Raw genomic sequence first — 24,159 nt, 5'->3', positions numbered from 1 at the left:
CCCATCACTCAAACAAAATCTTGACATGACATGCTACATTTTCTTCTATCTTATTTTAATGCCTAAATGGTTATATTGATGATGGAGACCACAATATAGGCAATGATTTTGACGATATTTAGGTGTTTGTTTTAGCATGATTTTGTTTGGATGCTAGAAGCCATCTAGAGCCTATTTGTCGATGTATTTTCGGTTCAGAGATGGATTGCACTCGATGCTATTTTGGTTGTGCACCCTTACATGCTATGTAAATGAGAACTTTTGCATATTTGTGTATAAATGGTTTGGATTCATATGGATGCACATGAATACATATGTTTTTCTTTAAAATATGAATATTTTGTGTGTTTTTGGTAAACCGGTTTTTTTCCGGTTTTTATTGGTTCCGGTCCGGTTCCGACCGGTTCCCAGTCCACAAGGTTTTTTGGTTCGATCACCGGTTCGGTTCTGATAACATTGGGTGAGACACCTTCCCACTTTGACGTGATTATTGCATTATAGATCTGCTTTGATGGGACTGTTCCCATTTTAACTTCACAAAACTTCCAAGTAATCAGTTTTTCCAATCATCACATCTGGATTTCTTGAACAAAAATATGTTGCTTACAATATTTACACAAATGAAAATATACATGATGGGCTACGGCCCTTTCTGCTGGGTAATATTCAATGTTGCATGGGTACCACTCCCAGCCACAAGTACCCCAAGCTCCGACGCTCCCGGAAGCTTGGGAGATGTTATGAAATGCTCCAAAACAGCCAGGAGCCTTTGCAAGTACATTGGAGCTTTCTGGGAACGTCACTGTACAGAAATTGGAGTTTCTGGAGTGGGTTTCGATTGGGAACGTGGCTCCTATCTGTAGGTTATCCATCAAACACATCAATCCATCACACCATCACACTAAAACGATCTGAATTATGAGCATAAACTATGTTAGTTATCGATCCATCAAACACATGAACATGAATTATGTTAGCTGAACTATGAACATGAACTATGACCTGAACTATTAATATGAACTATGTTAGTTATCAATCCATCAAACACATCAATCCATCACACCATCACGCTTAGCATTCAGTACTATTTTCTGAAGATAATGTCAATCAACAGTTGGGTACTCCAACATATATCCAACTCGACCCGCAACTCGTTCGTCTAGTGTTCTCAAGTTTTTTTCTTTTTTCAAATCTAGCGTTTAATTTAAGAAGCATACTCATATCCTAGGCTCAAATTAATTGCAGTTTGATTTGAAAGTTATTATCTTAAAATCATAAGTGTAAATTTTTCCTGAGAATTGTTGATTGCAAGTTTATTCCTATTTCTTTGGGCTATTTTTATTCTTTATGTAAATCTGCAAATTACATAAAAAGACATAAAAGAACAGATTTTCTTAGGTTCAACCGTTCAAGTCTAGTTTAATTTCATATCTTACGTACACTTGATAATTATTGCACAAGTCAGAAGTAAGCTTTTCAAAGTTATATTCCAAGTTTGTAGTTGTAAATATTCCTTGAGTTATCATTTATTTGCTTACCCCTACAGAAGCAAATAACTTGTATACGTACTTAAATCCAAGCTAGCACTCATAAAACGCTAGATTGGATTTATCATTTACCTCCTGATTTAAAGTGTTCATCTATTTTCCTGGGTTGAATTAACTCTAATAAAAAATTGAAATTTGCATAATTAAGCACATGAAATAGATTTGGTGATACAAGAGAAGCCAGGTTACAACTTGGACTTCTAGTTGCTTAAGCACATATTGGATGTCTCTTGATATCACAGTATTTAGGGTCAATTTATGGTTTAATGCTAAGCTTGCTTCTCTTGTGTTGATATAAAACTTGAAATTACTCTCTAAAGGATAATATGCTTTCATTAAATATTTTGATTTATGATATACGTGTATTGTTTGTTTTAATTTTGTATGTACATTTAATCTTTATATATATATATATATATATATATATATATATATATATATATATATATATATATATTTTAATATTTTAATTTTTAATATATTTATTACTGTCGCTCCCAATTTGACGTTTCCTGTAAATTTGGGAAAAGCTTCTAATGGTACCGGATACTCGTTCCCATTTACCTTAAGTACCCACGTATCGGAAACTCGTGCAACATAGGTAATATTCCATGAAAAGTTTTCCAATTCTGCAAGAGATTGCAAACATGCTATGCTCTGATAAGAAATATATAGAAGTGCCTTATAAATGTGTTTTATCTTTGTTTGATAAGCTTCATTCGTAGAAACAACATACGTGTATACCATATTTACAGGTTCAGTATGTTAAAGTGTCTTAGAATTCAAACATAATTGTTTCCAATGGTAGTTATAACAACGATATCATGAAAATATCTTATTGCAAATGCCACTGTTGAAAAGCCATACAAACATACAAAAGTAGGTTAATATTTAACATTTCTTGTATTGAAAGACAGCATCAATGGTTGCGCTTACTCCCCTCCCTCATCAATGTCTTTGGTAAGTAATCTAGCTACTACAGCTGATTCAATAGGGGCCATTAGAGGATTATCTTTTAGTACTCTTAAATTGTAGTTGAACACTTTCATAATATTCAGGATGGTTTTGTCAACCATCGTAGAAGCTAAATTTACCCCCTAAAAAAGTAGGCAAGGCCGCAAGATTCAAGAACTAATTACCCTCGTACAAAACAAAAAGTTAAGTGGTCTCTATTAATACTGATCCTGTCTTTGGATTCAGTTGAAGAGAAAATTTAAATGGTAGATTTGAATAGGAAAGAAATATATGTCATGCCAGAAACAATTATGCAATGCAAGACAGAGTGAGGATGGCGCTACGGGGATTTGATGGTCGGGCTAGGGTTTGCTAGTTACTGCAAGTTCTAAGCCATAGCGGGAGGTAGCCACAGAGGTTTCTCCAGTGTTACCCAAATCGCACTAAGGCGGGGAGCATATGTCCCTTCTCCCGAAGTCTCATATTGTTCTTTTTCTCCTGCTCACGGTTTCGAGACACGATGTTTTCCTCGTTTTTGGCTTGGTAGAATATTTTTTTAACCATTAAAGCTCCGCCCTGAGGTTTTACCTTGGATTCTTGTCAATAGTCATAAACGTCCTCGGTTCCTGGGGGGTTTCCGTTTGTGCTTTCCGCGACAGTTATGGTTTTTTACTGCCACGGTAAAATAAGGTTATCGTCAGCCGGTCTCTGAGGGCCTTGGAAGTTTTTCAACAGGGGTCAACGTCTGTCGGGATTACACCCGATTTTCCTCAAAACAACTTACTACTCTTTCAACGACGTTGGTTTATGAATGGATAAGGAGTTGTTAGACTACTCCTCTGACACCTTGACCCCAGCAGATATCTGGGTAGAAGGAAAACACATGTCAAGGACAGGGAAGGAACTGGAAACATCCATTCCACCGGCTAAACAAGTGGCCGAACTCTCAAATCTAATGGAAGATATGGAGGTTTCCTTCCAGGGTTTGGAATATTCGCAACCGGCAGCAGCGGTTTCGGACGGGCTGTTATGCCTGGGTGAACACTCTGACTCACCTTTCCTCTTCATTTCGTCACCATCGGAGCTCCAGTCTTGGACACATGCTTACCCGCGTAGAGACATTCCTCAAGGCTACACGAATGTACCAATGGCAGGGTTTTGTGGAACGACCCCGGAAGTGCCAGGCACTTCGCCTCCTCACTACAGCGCACTTGGAACTGCACCTGAAGGCCTTTCATACCTAGTCCCTGCCATAGCTCATTCCTCGGGTTTCTTCGATGATATCTCTAGACAGGACACTGGGCCTAAAGAAAATAGGTCCTCGAACTCAAACGAAAACCCTCAACTTGAGGGAGCACCCACAAACTCACAAAAACAATGGGGGGAGGAAAAAATCAAAGCTTTCGAAAGCCAAGGAACGTGGCCAGCTCCTTGTGTTTGGGGTTGGGGTAACAATGGCTCAAGTTGCTCTAATGGAAAGCACGGTTCTCCTGAGCAGGGTCCGTGGCAGGAATTACACCCCAGCTCGTCTTAGAAAATGGATTGCGGAGGTCTAGGAGAATCTGATGGTGCAACTACCAGGGGTCATCACATTGTCAAGGGGGTGGTTCGCGCTCATCTTCCCGCAACCGGAATCAGTGGATTGGGTCTTGATGCGGTACTGGCATATCGAAATGACTCCAGTCCTGTTAAAACAATGGTCGCCGCTATTTGATCCTGAGAAGGAAAACATGGGAGCGGGTCTGATATGGGTTCCCCTCCCTGGTCTTCCGCTCCAATTCTGGGCGAAGGACATCTTTAGATGCATTGGAGACGACATGGGGGTGTACCTGGATCATGACAGGGCTTACCAAAACACTGGGTGCATGGCCATTGCACGAATTCTGGTACACCTAGACACCAGGGAAGGACTGGTGGAGAGCTATCAATTACAGATGGGCGAGACCACCAAGTGGCAGATTCTAGACTATGAAGGCATCCCCTTTCGTTGTAGGCGGTGCCACGAGGTGGGACACCTGTATAAAGACTGCACCTTGTTGTCTGGGAAACAGCCAGATCTTCCGAGGTTACTGGTTTCGACAAGCACCCAAACGTCGAAGGTGGATTTTCCTTCACAGGCGGACCTTCCTGGTGTCTGGGGACGATTTAGGGGTATCACCTTCGCAGCCAGACTCCGGAACCTCAACGCCAACTCTCACCAAATCTCGGGCCAGAGAATCTGCTTTCTCGGGTACTCCTCCTCCCCCTCCTCTGTTTTCAAATGAATGTCTATTATCTGATATTGCATCTACATCTATGTTATTGTCTGGTTCGGGTTCTGGGGTTAGCAAGTTGTGTTCCCCAATTTGTCCTGTGATATCAGCTCCTCCCCCGCCCCTCAGTTCAAACCCTTCCACTATTTTGATCCCTCCTCCTCTGGCTCCCAGAGGTAGCCCGAACTCAAGTGGTTCTCACCGCTACAATCTTCGATCCTTACCTATCTCTCAGACCTCTTCCTTCGGCCTGGACAAGGATCCCCTCCCCTCCATTCCCTTGAAGCCCCCCAGGGGCAGACAATCCCATTTATCAAAAGCCATCAGGAGGGTTGGCATCGAGGTGGCTTCAGGCATTCAAACCCCCATTGACTAGGTCCTTAGAACAAAGGTAAACCCTGCAAAGTTTATCCCATGAAGAGCCTCTCCTTCAACTGCAGGGGTTTGGCCAGCCCGAACAAAAAACTGGCGCTAAAGAGGTTATGCAACTTGAAGATATTGGAGTCATTTTCCTGCAAGAAACCCTAGGGGAAGAGAGCCTGGTGAACAAAGTGCTCATGCATTTTCTTCCAGACTAGGTCTTTCATTTCTTGGATGTTCGAGGGCATTCGAGAGGTTGCGCCCTGGGTTTTAGAAAAAGATCGATAAGATTGGAAAACATTTGGGGTGGTGAGGGTTACCTAGGTGCGGACATCATCTCTTCTGATTTCAATCTCCCCTCAGGCTTATCAACATCTAAGGGCCCTGCCATAACAGGGAAATTTTCTAGGAAAGACTCTTGGATGTCAATTTCATGCAATCAGAAAATTTGTTTCTTGGTGGGGACCAAAACTTCTCATTAGGGCTTCCAAAATCCTGGGGCAACGAGGCCCAAACCGACCCCCTAACAGCCTTTTTTGAAGTCATGATGGATTCCCATGACCTTTTGAACATTGATACGGCAAAGCTCATGCCGACCTGGAGGAATAGAAGGACTGGGGAGGATGCTTTGGCCAAGCGACTAGATCGTTTCCTTATTAAGGCCCCACTGTTAGCCAGATTGGACCACATTCGCCAGTGGGTGGGATCAGGTGTACTTTCTGATCATTCCCCGATCTTCTTGGAGATTTGGGATGACAACCACAAGCCCCAATCGCCTTTCAAGTTCAACTCAACTTGGCTTTCTAAAGCTGAATTCCACAAAATTGTCAGAGACTCTTGGACTCACTGTAGCCTGGATGGTCATTCCTCCCTGGCCAAAGTAATTGCAAAAAACCGGACCTGTCTAAAATCAAAAACCATCAGTTGGGCGAGGAACAAGCAGCAAAGGGATGAGGCCGATCTTCGAAGGATTGGAGGGGAACTCAAACTTTTGGAAGCCACAGGGATTGCTAGTTATGCTACTTTTGAAGCAAAGGAACACCTTATCAAACTAGAAACGGAGAAGATCAAACTTTTGAGATAGAAAGAGGAATCATAGCGTTTAAAGAGCAAAGCAATTTGGTTAAAAGCGGGTGATGAAAACACTTTCAACAATATACTCAAGGGAGAAAGTCTATCAATACCATATGGGAGTTGCACGATCATGCAGGCAGGGAGGCTAGCAATTTTAATCAGCTAGCAAATATGGGAATGCGTCATTTTTCACATATTTACAAGGCTCCTAGGGGTGCCACACTCCCTGAGATTCTCCGCATTGCTGAGGTACTCCATAGTTTTGTTGAGCAGGAAGAGGTGGAGGCCCTAAACGTGCCTATGTCATAGGGGGAATTGGAAGTAGTGCTAAAATGTTTCAACAAGGACAAAGCTCGGGGCCGGAAGGGTGGCCCATGGAATTCTACAGCACCTTTATTGAGTTAATTGGGCTGGATCTTCTACTGGCTATTGAAGAATGCAAAATTACAAGCAGAATGCATGATGGTTTTAACTCGAACTTCCCGTCCCTCATCCCCAAAGTCGATAAACCCCTCACCTTTGACAATTATCGATCAATTTCCCTCTACAATTGCATCTACAAAATTATATCCAAAACAATAGCCAATCATGTTAAACCAATCTTATCCAAGATGATATCCAAGAAGCAGTTTGCTTTCCTCAATAACCGTCAGATCCATGAAGCCATTGGGACCGCCCAGGAAGGCCTCCACTCGACCAAGAAACAGAATAAAAAGTCCATCAATGGGGCGGCTCCTGATTTTTTTCACGCCGAACGGGAGCTGAGACAGGGATGCCCTCTATCCCTTCTCCTTTTCCTACTGATCATGGAAGGCTTAAGCAGACTGATTAAAAACGCTCGCACGGTGGGAGCTCTATGGGGAGTCCGGATATCGGACATGACATCTCTCTCTCATCTTTTGTTTGTAGACGATGTTCTTATTTTTTTAAATGGTTCTTTTCGTGATTCCTATTGTTTCAAGAACATACTATCTCTCTTTTATAAAGCTCCAGGTATGATGCCAAACTATGACAAATCCACCATCATTTTTGTGTCATGTCTACAAAATGAGGAAAGCTATGCGTCCCAACAATTCGCCTTTGTCAGACAAGAGCTAGATGCTGGCCTAAAATACCTGGGGTTCAAGCTAAAGCCAAATGGGTATCGCATCGCCGACTGGGCCTGGCTTATCGCAAAAATTGAAAGCAGAATAAACATCTGGCAGCAATGTTGGCTCTCCAGAGCAGGCAGGCTCACTCTGATAAAATCGGTGCTCGAGGCCATTCCAGTTTACTAGATGACCCTGGCATGGATTCCTAAAGGCATTCTCAACAGGATTCAACAAATTTGTTGTAGATTTCTATGGAGGGGTCAAAATGTGGGGAGGACTTTTGCCTGGGTTCGCTGGGACAGAATTGGAAAGCCTAAAAAACTGGGAGGTTGGGGAATAAAAGGTCTCTAGATCTTTGCAAAGGCTCTTGCGGCAAAGATGGGCTGGTAATTAATCAAATCTAAAAGCCTATGGAAGGAGATTGTATACTTTAAGTACATCCATCCCCTATCTATTTTGGAATGGATTTGCAGACCCAGTCAACCCTCTCCCGATGCTTCCATCATCTAGAAGGCCATCTCCCAATCTTTAAGTCTAATCAAGGACGGATTAGCATGGAAAAATGGTAATGGTGAGCAAGTGAGATTAGGCACTGATGCCTGGACCGGATGCGGCAATGCTCACATTCTCCCGAGAGCACTGAAACAATTTCTTTTAGGATCGGGTATCTCTCAGATTGCCCAAATTGTTGAGGTTGGAAACGGCCAATGGGTTCCCCAATGATGGCTGGATTACAGGATTCTGGGCATCCCAGATAGATGGCACAGAGCCTGGCAGTGCTTCATTGGCGCTCTGGAAGAAGCAAATATCAGAATCACAAAGAAGGAGGATGAGATCATCTGGGCCACTACCCCTCACGGGAGGTACTCCCCAAAAGCGGGTTATGAGGCTCTTATGACAGCCCAGGATTTCGGAATAAACCTTTGGAAACTAAAAGCCCCCCAGAAGACAAGACTATTCATGTGGTGTATCCTCTCGAACAAAGCTCCAACAGAAATAAACCTCATGAAGTGGGCTTTCCACGATCCCTCCAGACGCTGCTTATGCAATTCCGCCACAGAGGACACAGGCCATCTCTTCCTCCATTGTCCTGTTACAGCACAGTTTTGGTCCACAATTATTATTTCACTCAACATGAAGATCAAATGGGATGGACAAAATACCGAGGAAGCATGGTTTCGTTGGTGGTCTAAGGCACCCTCCCAAAAAGCAAGAAATCTTCCCCTAATAGTTATCTGGGGCATTTGGCTAAACAAGAACCGCATTATCTTCCAAAATGATCAGATTAACTGGTCAGTCACCTGTACCAATTGTGTTTCCATCTACAACCTGATTCCAAATGATCCCGTCAGTCATCCTCCTCGGGTCATCACTCACGAAATTATCAACAAAAGCTCCCCTTGGGGTTATTTCGATGGCTCGGCTCAGGCTGTGGGCTGTGGGGGGGATGCTGTCCTCCACATCAATGAACACCTATCTTTCAGAATCAAAGTGGGGTTCAGAAGGGGCACAAATAATTTTGCTGAGCTAAACAGTTTAAGACACCTTCTCCTTTTTGCGCTGGAACAAAACTGTCACAGGATACAGATCTATGGGGACTCACAGCGTGTTATAAATTGGATAAACGATGTATATCATTGTCACTTGCACACACTCAGGGATAATCTGGATGATGTCATTACTCTAAAATCACATTTTGATTTTATTGTATGCTCTCACATATACAGGAAAAGGAATGATATCGCTGATCATCTTTCCAAAGAGGCTGCGCAGCTGAACAGGGGGCAATGGATAATTCAGGAATTCAGAGATGGTGTCTTCTTTCATTTTTTCCATCGTTCATTCATAGAGATGAATGGAAATCTCTCGGAATGATCTTTAGATCATTCCTTGGTTTTTTGCTTTTTGCTTTCACTCACTTTTTTTGGACACTGTTTTGGTTATACTATTGCTGTTATTTCTGCTCTAGGCAACTTATGCTGTTTTATCTGTATATATGTTCTTTAACATTGACTGTTCTGTTCTTATGTGACTGCATCTCATACATGCTGAAGATACAACATGTAATTTTCTTAATATATTAATGAAAATTGCGCCTTTTTCCTTGGAGAAATTATGCAATGCAAAATCATTTCTTCAGTGTCTAATATTTAACTGGATAATAATTAGCATATAAAAACAAGTTTGTATTTATTGTTTACATCTGCATTAAATATTGTTTTTCATCCATACTGAATTAAAAAAGGAGGGCCCTTGAAGTGTTTTTGTTTCTTACCAGAGGAATGTCATGTAGATCTCTAAGGCTTTTACTGCTATTTTCAATAGCCCATAACCGTACCACCCCATTACCAGCTCCTGATGCAGCAAGATCAGTTCCTCTGCACACTGTGACAGCTCCAACCCATGACTCTACGGAAGGGGTGATTCCCATTTGATTTGTCATACCACTCCCTGTATAACTGAGCCATCTTTTTTAGCATCCGATCAAGATAGTAAACAGCAAGTATTTTAAGGTCCACTAAAAAACAAAGCAAGTAAGATAATAAGGTTTGTATTTTGATTCAAATTATGAAAAGATAAGTTTTTAACCCTCTTACATCCAAACTTCATCATAGAAGTCAGGATACTCAAAAGTCAAACGTTCATGCACAAAGGACTGCTCTCCTGGCAATCCTTTCATGTTTCAGTAAGTGTACTTGTAGGGAAAATGCCTCCCCTTCCTAAACAGACCAGACAACAACAACAAAATAGAATCCCAGCATAACACATACATCATGAATAACATACCAATACTATTTCCATTAGGTAGTTGTCTTGTTGTCACTTCCTCATCTGGCTCTTCCCTAGTACTCGTATCTTCTGAAAGATTTTCTACAATAGCATGCCCATGTGCATTTTTTGCCATAAAAACTGGCTTCTTTCTCAACATACTCCAAAGTTCAATGCTTCCATCATCAGAGCCAGATAGGAAGTCTTCATTATTGATGAAACAGCAACATTCTAAAGATGCTGCATGCCCTCTGAAGACCAACTGCGTCTCCTCAGGGACCTGCAAAAGTCACAACACACTAATTATGGTTTATAAATGTAAAGCAAGGAATCAGGGGAAATTTACAAATACAAACAGGAAACCAAGATGGACTCAAAAAGCACCCACAGATAAATAGAGATAGAAAAAGAGTTTGTTCTAAAACTGGGATCTGAGGGATGCATACTATCCTTCCAGCTTATCCTTTTATTCTCGCTTTTTATTCATGCATGCAATCCTCTCAATGTGACTAATTTAAAAATAAAAAACAGTCATGAATATTCTAACATTTTTTAGCATAATTAAACTCGCAGTGATATATAAATTTGCAAATACAAGAGATGGACTACCGTTCAGTGTAGTTTTTAAAGGAGATATCAAAAGCCTTCTTAAATGGGTGGGATGTGTACTAAAATAAGCTTGGGAATCATTACCCTCACTTTGCAAAAATATACCCACTCACTGAAAACTCCATAAACTTAGGAGAATGTGTGTAGTAAGTTCGACACTTTAACTGTTCAAAGATTCTATATCAATCATCCATCTTAAACCCAGATCTATCAAGCACCAAGAGGGATCAAATTTCTTGAGTTGTCAATTTTTTTATCAATGATTTCCATCTCATGTATTGGTTTTTTCATATTAAATGATTAAAAAAAGGAAAGAAAAAAAATTACACCTCAAGAAAGTTTGTACCTCTCATTGCAAAATAGATCAAGATTTAAGATGGATCTCATTGATTTAATTTTTTTGACCTTGTCACATACATATGTATGTACATATTTATTCATTTTCTATTTAATTTATTTTTATGTTAACAGAACATAATATTACGTGACAACATCTCCCCCATACTGGGCTGTAGAGCACCTCGCTACTCTCAGTGCAAAAAGCAGGTCAGACTATTTATTGTGTTTTTCATTTGATATTTACAGCAGACAGAAATATTCAAAAATTATAAATTATTTACTATCTCGGAGAGAAATATGATTACTTGGCAATTCAGACCTAATCTGCTCACTGCCCATACATAATTTTCTTAATCAACATCAACTATTAAATATTCATTAAAATAGGATATTTTACACTGTATATGTGCTTTAAAACATTACACACCTTCCATAGTCTCAAAGTGTGATCGCGTCCAACAGACAGAACTCGTTCTTTTCGCAAACAATCAACTGCAAGGATTTCACTTTGGTGACCGTAAAGAGTGTCCATATAGGCCCTATCCTCTGCACTCCACAACTTGATTGTACGATCAAAAGATCCTGATATAAGTTGCTGTGTGCCTTGACGAAAGGCTAAACAAGACACAGCTCCTCTATGACCCCGAAAAGCCTGAAACAAATGAAACATCAAACATGAGTAATTGTGCTGCCTAGAAACACAGCATGTACCCAGGAATGGCATGCAGAATAGTAGTACCTGAATATGTTTTTGTGTTCGAGTATCCCATAAATGAATATAACGATCTAAACCCCCAGTTGCCAAATAACGGCCATCAGAGCTGACAGCCATTGATAAAACATGTTTGCTACCCTGTTTCTTTGAACCCTTGCCCTTCTGTGTTTTGGAGACTTCATTTGAACTTGAAACAGATACTGCTTGGCTAGGCCATTCATATTTTTCACTTGCACCAGTTTCAACATCCCAGTGAATAATAGTGCCATCTTTTGATGCTGAAAATCCTCTCAAATCATCTTCTGTTAGCGCCACAGCTGTGACAGACTGCTTGTGCCTTTTAACAACTCGACACTCTACCAGCTTTGATGGTGTCACAACTCTGCAGAAGATTAACTATGAGCTCTCTTTGCTAAATTCTGACACAGGATTGCATATATTACAAGGATTTCATTCAGAAAATTAAAATTTTATCATAAGATTGGAGGGAAATTCAAAATTCCACATGGCCATCATTCACTAAAAGTGTAATTATGACAATTTCTCCAAATTCAAAATTTCTGTGACCATTCCACTACTCAGGGTTTCAGAACCCATCAAAGACTAACTATGAAACTCTTTTATTCAACATCCCACAGCACCAAAAATAGCATCAGATTTTGAATAATAAATCAAGCATTTCCAGAAGACTGCAATACAATTCAAAATTCAATAATTTATCACCATGAAAAGTTTCATTGAACACAACTACAACATGAGAAAAACCATGACCACTCACTGATTAGCATGTTCCTTGGATAGCTTATTCCAGATACCAAAGCTCACCTCCTGAATATATAGGTCTTACGAAGATGGATATCACATTCACATATAAATTACAGTCCAGACTATGAGAGCGTGCAATCCTGGACCACATCATGGCCTATATTCCAGCACAGAAAAGGAGATTTCCTAGTGTGTTGACAAAAACATATGTACAAGTTATAAAGGATTTTTATTTTTTTCTTTAAATTCTATTACAGTAACAAATCGATGGTACTCACAACTTTAGTATAACTAACCAAGTAGTTTTTCTGTAGTCTTTCAGATAATTGTTAATGCCTTGCATGTTGGAGAGAGTCATGGTTCTTTTATGGTCAAAATTAAATTGAAGGAAAGTATAAGATCAAAATTGGAAATTATAATTTAGCAGAAAGCAAATATTCCTCAATATCAACATAAATTTTTGCTAAGCCAAAAGAAGTATGTGTTGCTTCATGCAGCCTCTGAGGTTAGGACATGTTGCCTGAAACAACTCCAAAAACAAGAGTCTAAACCAAAGTTGTGTTAAGAATTGAGCACAAGTGAGACACAACCCAATAACTGGCAGAAAACGCTTTATGCCATCCTCAAAATATTGTATTGATCTCCATATCTGAATTTATGTTACATGAATTTGACCATTCTAGATCTACATCTCACTGATAACTCATCAATGGATCATGACAACACCTCATTAAAGACAACAATCAACAACTCGTATCAATGTAGTCTTGGACTTTGTGATTGTCTAGGGACTCACAGTTTAACATTCCCCCCTCAATCTCAAGTCTAAAATATTGTACCAATAAGATAACAATAACTGGCATCATGGCATCATATTCAATATAAAGCTGCTGAACTAAGCTCCGATGAAGATATACCTAAAAAACTCCCAATATCTGGAAGTGAACAGCTGACATGTCTGAGCATTCCCAATGAATGAATGAAATGATTGCTGATTACCCGTTGAGGAGACCAATTGCTATGCTGGAATTCCCAAATGCCCATTGAGTTTTGATTGTGGTAAGACTTCGAAACTTGAAGCTTGAATATCATCATTGCATGTGATATTCCCCTGTCGGGTGCAACGTGAGAAGTTTGTTGAAGGGATCCAAGCTTGAGCTTTGGATTCTTCTGTTCTTCAATAATTCATAGTTGTAGGGACCCAAGCTTGAGCTATGGATTCTTCAGGTGGTGGTTTTGTTGGTTAACCACTATACATGTTCACTTGATTTGGTGATTTTTGGTTGACCACTCACCAAATTCCATTGATATTTGCATTTTTTGGCTTACAACTAACCATTTTCACTTGAGCAATGTGGTAATTTTGGATGACCACTAACCAATTTTATTTGAGCAACGTGGTGGTCTTGGTTTACCACTAACCACTTTCAAACCCATCCCCTCCCCCGTCCCCTCCCACTAAAGGTGTATAGAGAGTTTCTTTTGATCAATGTGCTCCCCACTTTGAGATTGGAGAGTACCACTTTCATTCATGTTTTAATTTTAGTGAACAATAGAAGTGTATCTGGGTCATGCCTAAAATTATCTAGAATAATTGTTCGATAGCTTTCTGATTTTGTCATTTCTTCTTTTTTCTGTTTTTGTCTTTGTCTTGACTAGATGGTAAGACTTATGCATCTTCTTTACTTGTTGATTCCATCTCCTGGAATTTATCCATCCATAATGAATTGTCTTCTTAACCTGCCTATGCTTTCAATATTTTTCAGATAGGAGATCGCTCTTCTCACAATAAAAACAAGGATGGAGATCAAAACATCAACTCTCCATGTGACCAACTTTTTGACAATGATGGCAGTTATTACCAAGATTTTGAACATCTTTAAGAGATCCTACACTCACACACTAAATTGGTTTGGATATGAAATTTATTTCGTTTATCATATCCCAAGCGATGTTGATTTCTCTTGAATGACAATTCTTTCCAGGGTCTGACAAACATCTTGGAAAGATCTTTTTGTAACTCGTAATATTTCTCTTTCACTTCTTCAAATTCATTTTGCTATTGCTGCTACTATGATTCTTTGCTTCTTCTTGTAACTTATTTTCAACCATTGTTTTTGTCATCAATCGATTGGAAAATTCTCTCTCTATCAAGTCATTTGTATCACAATTAGCATCAGCAATCTGCATTGTCTTGGATGTCACAAGTTGCATCACCCTTTTGTGTGATCTCATCTATGTCACCTGTTGCATCAATCTTTTGGACAAGATCCTCTATATCACAACTTACATCCCAAGTTGCAATGGTCTTTTGTATCAGATCCTCTATGTCATAAATTGCATCAACCTTTTTGTATGGGGTTATTTGTTGCACCTGTTGCATCAATAATGTAAACAATTCAATTCTACCTTTTTCTAAATTTTATCTGAAGTGCATAAATCAATTGATCCTTTGTATCTATTTTAATTTGAAGATGAATAAGCCAATTATGTAATTCAAGTTTATATTATTGTAATTCCTTGATTTTCTGAGAGGCATTTTGTAAATGCTTTCCTGCTTTACCCATTTGTTTCTTTATATCATGCTCACTTCATTGTAAGTCACTCTGGGGTGCTAGGTACTATTGATCATGCACCCTAAAGTGTGATAACAATGTTTTGACTTTTGACCTCTTTATTCAATTTCAGGAAGACACAATTGAAAAATACTTAAAAGGATTTTGCAATTTTATTCTTTGTAAAATTTAAATTCAATTATTTATCCTTGAATTTAATGCTTCAAAAAACTAGAGGAACAAACAACAATCTGCTCCCTCAAGACCATTGCGGAGGTGTCGAAAAGCACATCATATCACTCACACCCAAAGCGTCTGAGGGTTTACTACCATACAGTTCCCAGACAATATGTTTTTCTCCTTCACCTAGCCTTGCTTTTATAATCTTGAGTTATTGACTGAATCCATACCCTAATATCCAAAGTGACTGATGATGGATATTAGATCTCACCTCACTTGAGATCAACAATTAAGATTCATCTAATTCACCAATGTAAAAGTCTTTACATTTCACTAGATTAAACTCACTTCTTATAAATAAAAAAAATCACTTTAATTAAAGTGAATTTGCTAAAGGTTGAAGTCATTGGACAACTTCCACACATCTTTGACACTTAGACCTATACGAAAGTTCATGTCTAATGCTACAAACATCAACAACAATACAATTCAATACTTCAATTACAATAATATTGGATATATATGTTGCCCCTCCTGCCTACCCCCGCCCATAACCTTAAACCAATAAAACTTCAAATACATCCACTTATTATAATAATATTGATTTCACCCTTATGCCTCCCACTTCATGGCACATAAATTATAATTTCAATACATTAACTTATTAACTTCACCCTTGTACCTCTCGCTTCCTCTTTAAGAACATAAACCATATAAACTACAAATTCACAAACCTACCCTTCTACTTTTGGTTTTATTACAAAAGTAATAAAATATGACTAACTATGCTATGCCATTTTGAAAAAAATCCATTCAAGGAGTGCCATGAAGTGTGAATTTTTATTCAAATATGTAAATATGTATGTCAACATCCAACAATGTATGTATTGCATGAATGCTCAATCACTTAAGAATCTAAATCAACCATTTGTAGGGCTAAACAAATGCAAGGCCATTCTTGTAAATTATCACGTCGATAAAATGGAGCTTTATTTTGGGTTATTCAATTTAACCTATCACTTGATCGAGAGTCACTTACTCTATGGAACTAGCATTTTGCTCTCTACTAGACTTCTCTCTACAAGAATGTGTTAGCCTAATCACTTTATTGTGCTAATAATGATAATGGAAATGATTAGACAGTTGTGCCCGTGGGTGAATGCCAAATCTAGAAATACAAACAAGAAGGGCAAGTTTTGCAATACGAGAACATGCTTATGCCATGCAAAAATAGCCTGTGCGAATATCCTCAAGAAGAATATCGCTTATTGTTTTGCTACTTGCAGATAAAACCCAAGGCAAAGGAAGTCTTCAGCTTTTGGAAAGGTAGCTTAACAAGGATACTACTGGTGATAAGTATGCATGAATTTCTCTGTCAAGCAAGCTCGTGGCAGCTATATCAAACCCATTTCATTAAATCGCAAGTAATATTTAAATAAGAAGAGCTATGATCCTATGTGGAGGCACCAAATCTAAAACACAATTCTCATCAAGGCCATGATATGCAAGGTAATTTGAAGCATAATCCGCAATACTAGATCTCATACATGTACTTCTATTGATCTGCAACCTAAAATCTCTACCACCATAGATTGTCCAACAAGCATCTAAAAGTTAAAACAAATACGAGAAACGTAAATTAATGGTGTCTTCACCATTTGGGGCAATTGCTAGTAACATAAATTAGAAGGAATTGTTGATAGTTGCTACATAAAATACTTCATTCCATGATCAATAGAAGTACATGTACCAGATCTAGTACAACCTAAAATTAATTCTTCCTTCTAATTTGTGTTACTAGCAATTGCCCCAAATGGTGAAAAGGACACCATTATAATGTGTAGTGATAGAATTTATTGCAGAATTTGAATTTGATCATAAACCTTGGCATGAAAAGCAATAATTGAATATATCTTTCATGCACTTTAGTATGTCAATTGTGCTCTACAATCTACATAAATTGCTTTAGCATGGGCATATTAAGATCTTTTTTCATGTCCTATATCAACTCCCTATTAAGAATGAAACATGAGGGTAAGCATAGGATGACACCACTAACAGAGTCCATTCCTACTCGCACTCAAAAAATCTAGATGATTGCTCGTAATAGAATCTAGATGGTCGATGCTCAAATGTTTAATCATTAATGTACTATGGATGCCATTTCTACCTTCATTAATGTACAAATATGCATGTTTCACACACACACACACAAATGCTCTACTTCGAAGGTGTTTTGGAAAATGACACTCCCACTCCGCTATGTGCTTTGGCAACCTTGATCTAGACCTCTTCGCTTTCCTTACCCAATTCAGCCACAAAGCCCTAATTCAAAAATATTGTGTGTATTATATATGAAACTTTCATGACCTAGTTTAGCCACCAAGTTAGAGTTCAAAAATACTACTTAGGAAAGGACCAAACCAAATTGATTATTTTTTGAAATATCAATTCTTCTTTTTAATTTATATTATTAAAAATATGTAAACTAGACCAGAAAACATCATTTCCAAAATTTCATTGCTTCCAGAAAGACCAAACAAAAACCAATTCTTCCATCTAATTTAAATTTTTTTAAGTTCTTGTGCTTCTTGGTGTGTATTTGAGGTGTGTATTTTTTCAAATACACTCCAGTTACACTTGCATCCGGAGGAACTCCTTGTTTGTTTGAGTACTCGAATGGCAAGCTTTTGAAGATTGGGGACTCTGCCACTATAAATTGTCCACCAAGTATCTAAAAATTAAAACAAATATGAGAAACATAAGAAAAAACATTGAAATTGTATACTTGAAGTAAATTATGAAGAGAATGAAATTTGAAACAAATTGAAGCTTACCTAGCATTTTGGTCTTCCTATCCTTAATAGCCATGTTAAAGCTAAATGGGCCACCCGCCAACCTATGTATCTCCATTTCTTTAGAAATATCTTCACGTGCTTGCTCAAATGGCACCATCCTCTCAAAACAAGTGAGGAATCCATCCATCACCTCAGCATTAAATATGAAACCACAGGAGTAAGAAAATGCAAGGTTGAGGTAGATCACTACAGCGTGATTGGGGTGATGGAGGGTATTGTTCGATTGATCATCAATCACTTTCCATATCAACTGTTGTTTCTCAAACCCCTCATCCCCTTTATTCTCATAATAGGCATGGATGGCTTCTTTGGCCCTATCCATGGCCTCATATAAGTACAAGTATCCCATTTCAAGCTTATTTCCATTAACAAAACGAAGAACTTTTACCAAAGGTTCGAAAATGGCACACATATCCTTCACTCCTGCCCAAAAGCTCTCTTGATATGAAACTAGTCTGAATATGGCCTCTCCCTCCAATTTCCAACTAAAAGATAAAGAACGCCACTCCGGTGACATCTGGCCGCAAAAGATATTTTTTTGACATCTGGCTATAGTATTTATGTTACAGAGGACCATCTCCCTTGTTAAGCTATGTCCAGTTCTTCTCGATCTCCAAAACCGCAACAACATGCAAAACATTTGGCTGCTCCCTCAGTGATTTTAGCAGTGGAGGAAAATCAGCATAGTGGGGCTTGGAAACCCCAAACTCATCTCCCCTTTATCGCATTTCAGTCCAGGTTGATGATGAATGGTTTGGTATTTTCAGTACTTCCCAGACAATTTTTATTCATTGTTTCGATTTCACAGTGAAGACATGGAAAATCCCAAGGGCTTTCGCCGTAGAGATTGCATTTAGATTATTTGGCCATTCTTGCTTAATCATTTTGACCTGCTTAAAAAAATTGCTAACAGGTGAAGAAAGGTTCGCCATGGACGGAGAATATGAGACGTGAAGCTTCGGTTTCTGTATTTGTCTTATGTTTTCTCGTTCATTTCTGTATCTGTTTATCCGTCAATTTATTTTAAGGCAGTGCTTAAAAGTTTTGCAGAGACTTTGGGGTGATGAGAGGAAATGTAGGACAAAAAATTCAAACATGCCAAAGGATGTTCGTATACTTTTTTGCCTCCATTTCATTAAGTTAGGTAAGGACTGATTTCTCTTTCTCAGTTTCTCAGAAAGAGAGAAATCATTCAGTCATTCTCGGTATACTCTCAGTTCTCAAAAAGGGAGAAATCATTCTGTCATTCTTAGTATACTCTATTTGCAGGTACAAATTCCGTCAGTCTGTCCACAAGCATTCGATAATTTCTCTGTTTACTTACAATTATGTTATGTCCTGAACCTATAATCGATAAGGATGCCCAAGGTAATTTCTCTATGACTTACTTAATACTGAGGCAATGAGGTCCTTTATGACATAGTTACAATCCAAATTTCACTGTGGCCTTTACCTATATTGCACAAATTCATTTCCAATTTCTCTATCGTCCTTTATGACATGAGTTACAATCCAAATTTCATTGTGGCCTCTCCACCTATATTGCACGAATTCATTTCCAATTTCTCTGTCATTTGTTGGCTGGCACAAGTTCCATTTCCACTTTCCTTTGGCCTGCTACACTTATTTGGAATTAGTTTCAATTCCAATCTCTCTATGGTTTGACCCCTCCTATGTGACATGATTTCCATTTCCATTATCTCCGTGCTCTGCCCTATTTGTATAGCATGCAGTTCAATTCAATTACCTTTATGGACGAGTTTCATTTCCAATTTCTTTGTGGTTTGCTCCACTGGTATGGTATGAGTTTCAATTCCAATTTCCTATGGTTTGCTTCACCTCTATGGCATGCGTTTCAATTTGAGTCTCTTTGTGGTTCGTCTCAATGTATGACACAACTTTCAATTCAAATCTCTTTCTTGGTTGCCGCAACTGGTCTGCTCCACCTCTACGGCTTGATTTTTAATTCCAATCACTCTATGGTTTGGTCCATCTGCATCGCACAAGTTTCAATTCAAGTCTCTTTTTAGGCTTCCCCTCCTGTATGGGATACGTTTAAATTCCAATTTCTCTTTTGTTTGCCCCATTCTTATAGCATAATTTTCAATTTGAGTTTCTCTGTGGTCAGCTTCACCTTTATGGCATGAGTTTCGATTCCAATCCCACTGTAGTTTACTGTTTTCTCCACCTCTATGGCATTAGTTTTAATTTGGGTCTCTTTATGATCTGCCCGACCCGTATGGTATGAGTTTCCATTCCAATCTCACTATGGGTTGTCCCACTTGTATGGCACATGTTTATCAAAATTATCACTTTACTGCATACCCATTCTACTCTTATTTTAGTAGATGGGCTCCCTGAAATCTATGCAACCTCTTGCAAACACTCAGTTTTATGATAGAAGTATTCATATATATGATAACAAAAGTAGAAGTCGATCAAATTTAAGTAGATCCAATCTTGGTTCAAGAAGTTGAAACACTGCAAATCATCCTGGGATTGAGTGGTCTGTGGGCTGTTGTTTTAAGGTTGGTTTGATCTCTATGCATTTTCTCAAGTAATTTCATTCAAATTTTCTACATGTACTAAGGATTTACAGTCTGTAGATCCTGATTTTGTTGTCTTGATGGCATGGTGCCTGTCAGGTATCTGAGTCCTCTTTCAGCAGTTCCGCTAGTAACTCTTGTTGCTCTTGGGCTCTATGAACTTGGGTTCCCGGGGGTAAGTGGACACTGAGCACCATTTCTGTTATGTTCACTTGGCTTAAACAAATTCTATTTCAGAAGCTGATCTCTATTGCACTCACTTGGTATTAAACAAATTTTCTATTTGCTTGAATAGAATTCATATGCTTCAAGTTTCAATGAATGCCATAATTGCATTTGAGTTATATGGGTATAGAATTCCTAAGCTTGAGTGCCCTAGTCCAGCATTTTTGTTAGTTAATATGGAAAGCTGCAGGGTACTCAAAATTACAGTGTGATTACAACTGGTTTGGAACAGAAGGACCTGCTCAAGTATGCTAGCTAACTTGAATAGCACCCATATTGCTTGGATAATTACGGGCTTGATGACTATTTCTATTAAACAAGGTCCATCTGTTGGACTTTCATTTATCTTGAAGCAATAGATATTTTGATTTGATATCTGCAGACTCTTCTTTTGAATGGAGGCAGTATGTGCTTTTCTGCATCGTAGGTGATTTCTAGACAGATAGTTTGGTTGGAACTTAACACCTGCTTTTACACAGATACTCAGGATGAAATATATTGCATAAACTAGATGAAACAGAAAATGTTTTTGGGAAATGTATTATGAATAAAAAATGTTTCAGAAATGTTTGACTTAGATTAGTCCTGATTTACTCCTAATTATATCGTCTAATATATATTTAAGGTTTAAATTTTTAACACAATAGCATATTATGTACGATCTTTATTAATATTAATCACATTAGTAATAAGCAGTGTTCGGAGTTGGACTGTTTCACAAATGGATCATGGTAAGTTCTGAAAAGAATTATTTCCAGTTTGTTTTGAAACTTCTCTTGTGAAAATTTAAGCTATAATGACTAAATGACATAGCTACTGAATCTTTTTGAATCCAGTGGATTCGATTTTACTTGAGCTGATACACTTTCTAGCTTGAGTAGCTAGCATAGATGAAGTCCTTTCATTTGGTTCAAATGTATTTCAGAAATATTTGCATGCAGTAAAAGTATTAGTGACTAGCATAAGAATGACCTGACTCAAGTGTTGTCAATTTAATGAACTTTAACTCACTAAAATTGACCTCATATGTCTTCAACCAAATCATGTCAGTTTATTCAGCTATTAGTTAATAGCCCAACTCTTAGTTTTTATTTTAACTTTCAACCAGTTAAACTTGCATTTACAATAATAAGTTTTGGGTCCTATCGAAACCAGTTTTGCAATTTTCAATAGATTGATAGGTTTTTCGCGTCAAACTTGGAATTTCTTCTGTTCACCAAACACCCATACGTTTGGATATCCATATTACCTGCCTTCAAATTTATGTTTGGATGTATATTTTGTAATATCTATTCTATTTGAATTTCCGTTTTGTTTGAAAATATATCCTCTTTTTTTGAAAAAAAGTCAAATGAAGTGTTGTACTCTGATGTTATTTACAGGTGGGGAAATGCATTGAAATAGGGCTTCCACAGCTTATTGCACTGGTCTTCTTTTCACAGGTAAGGAATTAACCAATTACCATTATAGAATAGTGGTGTTACATTGAGTTTATGGATTTATATTTAAACAATAACCAAAGCGTATTTAAATATATTATTGCTATACAACTTAAATAATAATTATAAATTATGTTAATTAACTAATTACTATAATAATAATAAAATTGGTAAAGGTTCTGTCAATTTTTTAAAAGAATAATATTTAAATGATTTTTTAAAATATATTTTATATTTATTATAATATAAACTTGAAATTTTATGATGAAAGTTAAAAGGTGAAAAAAAGAAGAAAAAATGAACGGGTACATTATTTTACATAAAATAAAATAATTTATAACACTACCAAATAATAGCTTTATTTTAAATTAAAATGAATAAACATTAAAACAAAACATAAATATAATTTTTATAGTTTTCAATTGGGGCATGGATAATAGTTAGTTTCAATTAAAGGTGAGATCTAATGCATGACTTTTCATCTTCAAAAGTTGACCTTGTTACTTTCTAAAATGAAAAACATATGGCATACATGTCTACAAATACCTTTCTCATACAATTTTTCCAAATTAACAAACTTATGACCTCTTTTTACACCTTTTGGGGCAATTACTAGTCGTAAAACCCCAAGACAAAGAGATATTTCTGTTCCATACACGCAATTAATCAATCCAAATTATGCAAGGTCCAAAATTTTAGTGCCCTTCAACGATCAAGATTTCACTGCCTCATAAAAACTATTCACCCCGATTTAATCATGACATGGCGGTTTGACAAGGGTTTTTGTTACTCACAGGCATGTTTATAGGGTTTTCGAGCGAGAAGATATACATGAGTGCCATAGGCATGATATGAGATGGAGATGAGTGCCAGCCTACCTCCTCAGAGTTTCACAAACTTATCACTACCCTCATCATTCCCGGCCCTGAAACCCACCATATTCCACTCTACAATTGCTCGCCTAAATCTCGTGAGAATAAGCAGCGCTCACACTCCACTAAATGGACCCCTTGTGCTCACTCACACCAAAAACTCATTTCTGGGAGACACCACCCATTACTTGAAGTCACTCACTGCATCTCAAATTCTTCCTCCTTCTCCTGTTCCAATCAGTGCTCTGATCAAGAGATGCAAAGAGCGGCGTCTGGACAAGGTCATAGAGAGCCAGAAGAAGCTCAAGTTAGTCAACCAGATCAAGCACATCCTTCTCAAACAACCCAACCACAAAATGTCTGTGGCAGAGCTTGCCAAGCACAGAAAGCACCTCAGCCTCCAGAGGGGACGCAGGCTCATCCCCATATTGAGAAGATACCCATCAGTCTTCCAAGTAACTGAAGAAGAGGCATACTGCTTCTATTTCACATTGACGCCCCAGGCACAGCAGCTACACTGGGAAGAACTGCAGATTAAATCTCAAATGGAGGGTCTTTTAGTTGAGAATCTCAGGAAACTTTTAATGATGTCTGTGAGCAAGAGGGTATTGCTGGAGAAGATTTCCCACTTAGCTACTGATATGGGTCTCCCCATGGATTTCAGAACTAATTTATGCAATAAGTATCCTAAGTTTTTTAAGGTTGTTGATACAGATTATGGGCCTGCATTGGAGTTGACTTCATGGGATCCTACTCTTGCAGTCTCTTTTGCAGAAAAGGCCTCGGAAGAAGCTAATAATCCGGACAGTGATCTTAAACTTGACAGGCCTCAGAAGTTCAAGAAGTTAAATCTTCCAAATGGGTACAGCCTGTCCAGGAAAGATAAGCAGTGTATTCTTATGTTCCAGGAAATGCACTAGCTCCTTGTTATTGGTGAATCTTCTTATCAAGCTAAGCACAGATGCATGATTATATATGAATTTTGTTATGCTCTTAGATGATTCAACAA

General features: G+C 38.2%; 1 protein-coding gene across 1 annotated transcript in view; it reads right to left on the bottom strand.

Annotated features, from left to right (window-relative positions):
- Positions 1-24,159, bottom strand: part of LOC149175032 (U3 snoRNP-associated protein-like EMB2271) — a 137,392-nt gene that overhangs the window by 63,690 nt on the left and 49,543 nt on the right. The window contains exons 2-5 of the mRNA XM_089419503.1: positions 11,735-12,092; positions 11,423-11,647; positions 10,066-10,327; positions 9,554-9,729 (exon numbers count right to left, since the gene is read on the bottom strand). Of these exons, the coding sequence (XP_089275629.1) occupies positions 9,554-9,729; positions 10,066-10,327; positions 11,423-11,647; positions 11,735-12,092 (1,021 nt within the window). The remainder of the gene's footprint in view (positions 1-9,553; positions 9,730-10,065; positions 10,328-11,422; positions 11,648-11,734; positions 12,093-24,159) is intronic.

Source organism: Pinus tabuliformis, chromosome 4_1 (genome assembly GCF_031772625.1).
Source record: "Pinus tabuliformis cultivar Carrire ecotype Pingquan chromosome 4_1, CPIR1, whole genome shotgun sequence".
In the NCBI taxonomy this organism is placed as follows: domain Eukaryota; kingdom Viridiplantae; phylum Streptophyta; class Pinopsida; order Pinales; family Pinaceae; genus Pinus; species Pinus tabuliformis.
Note: the sequence above shows the minus strand (reverse complement) of the source record. Positions and strands in the feature narration are given on the sequence as shown.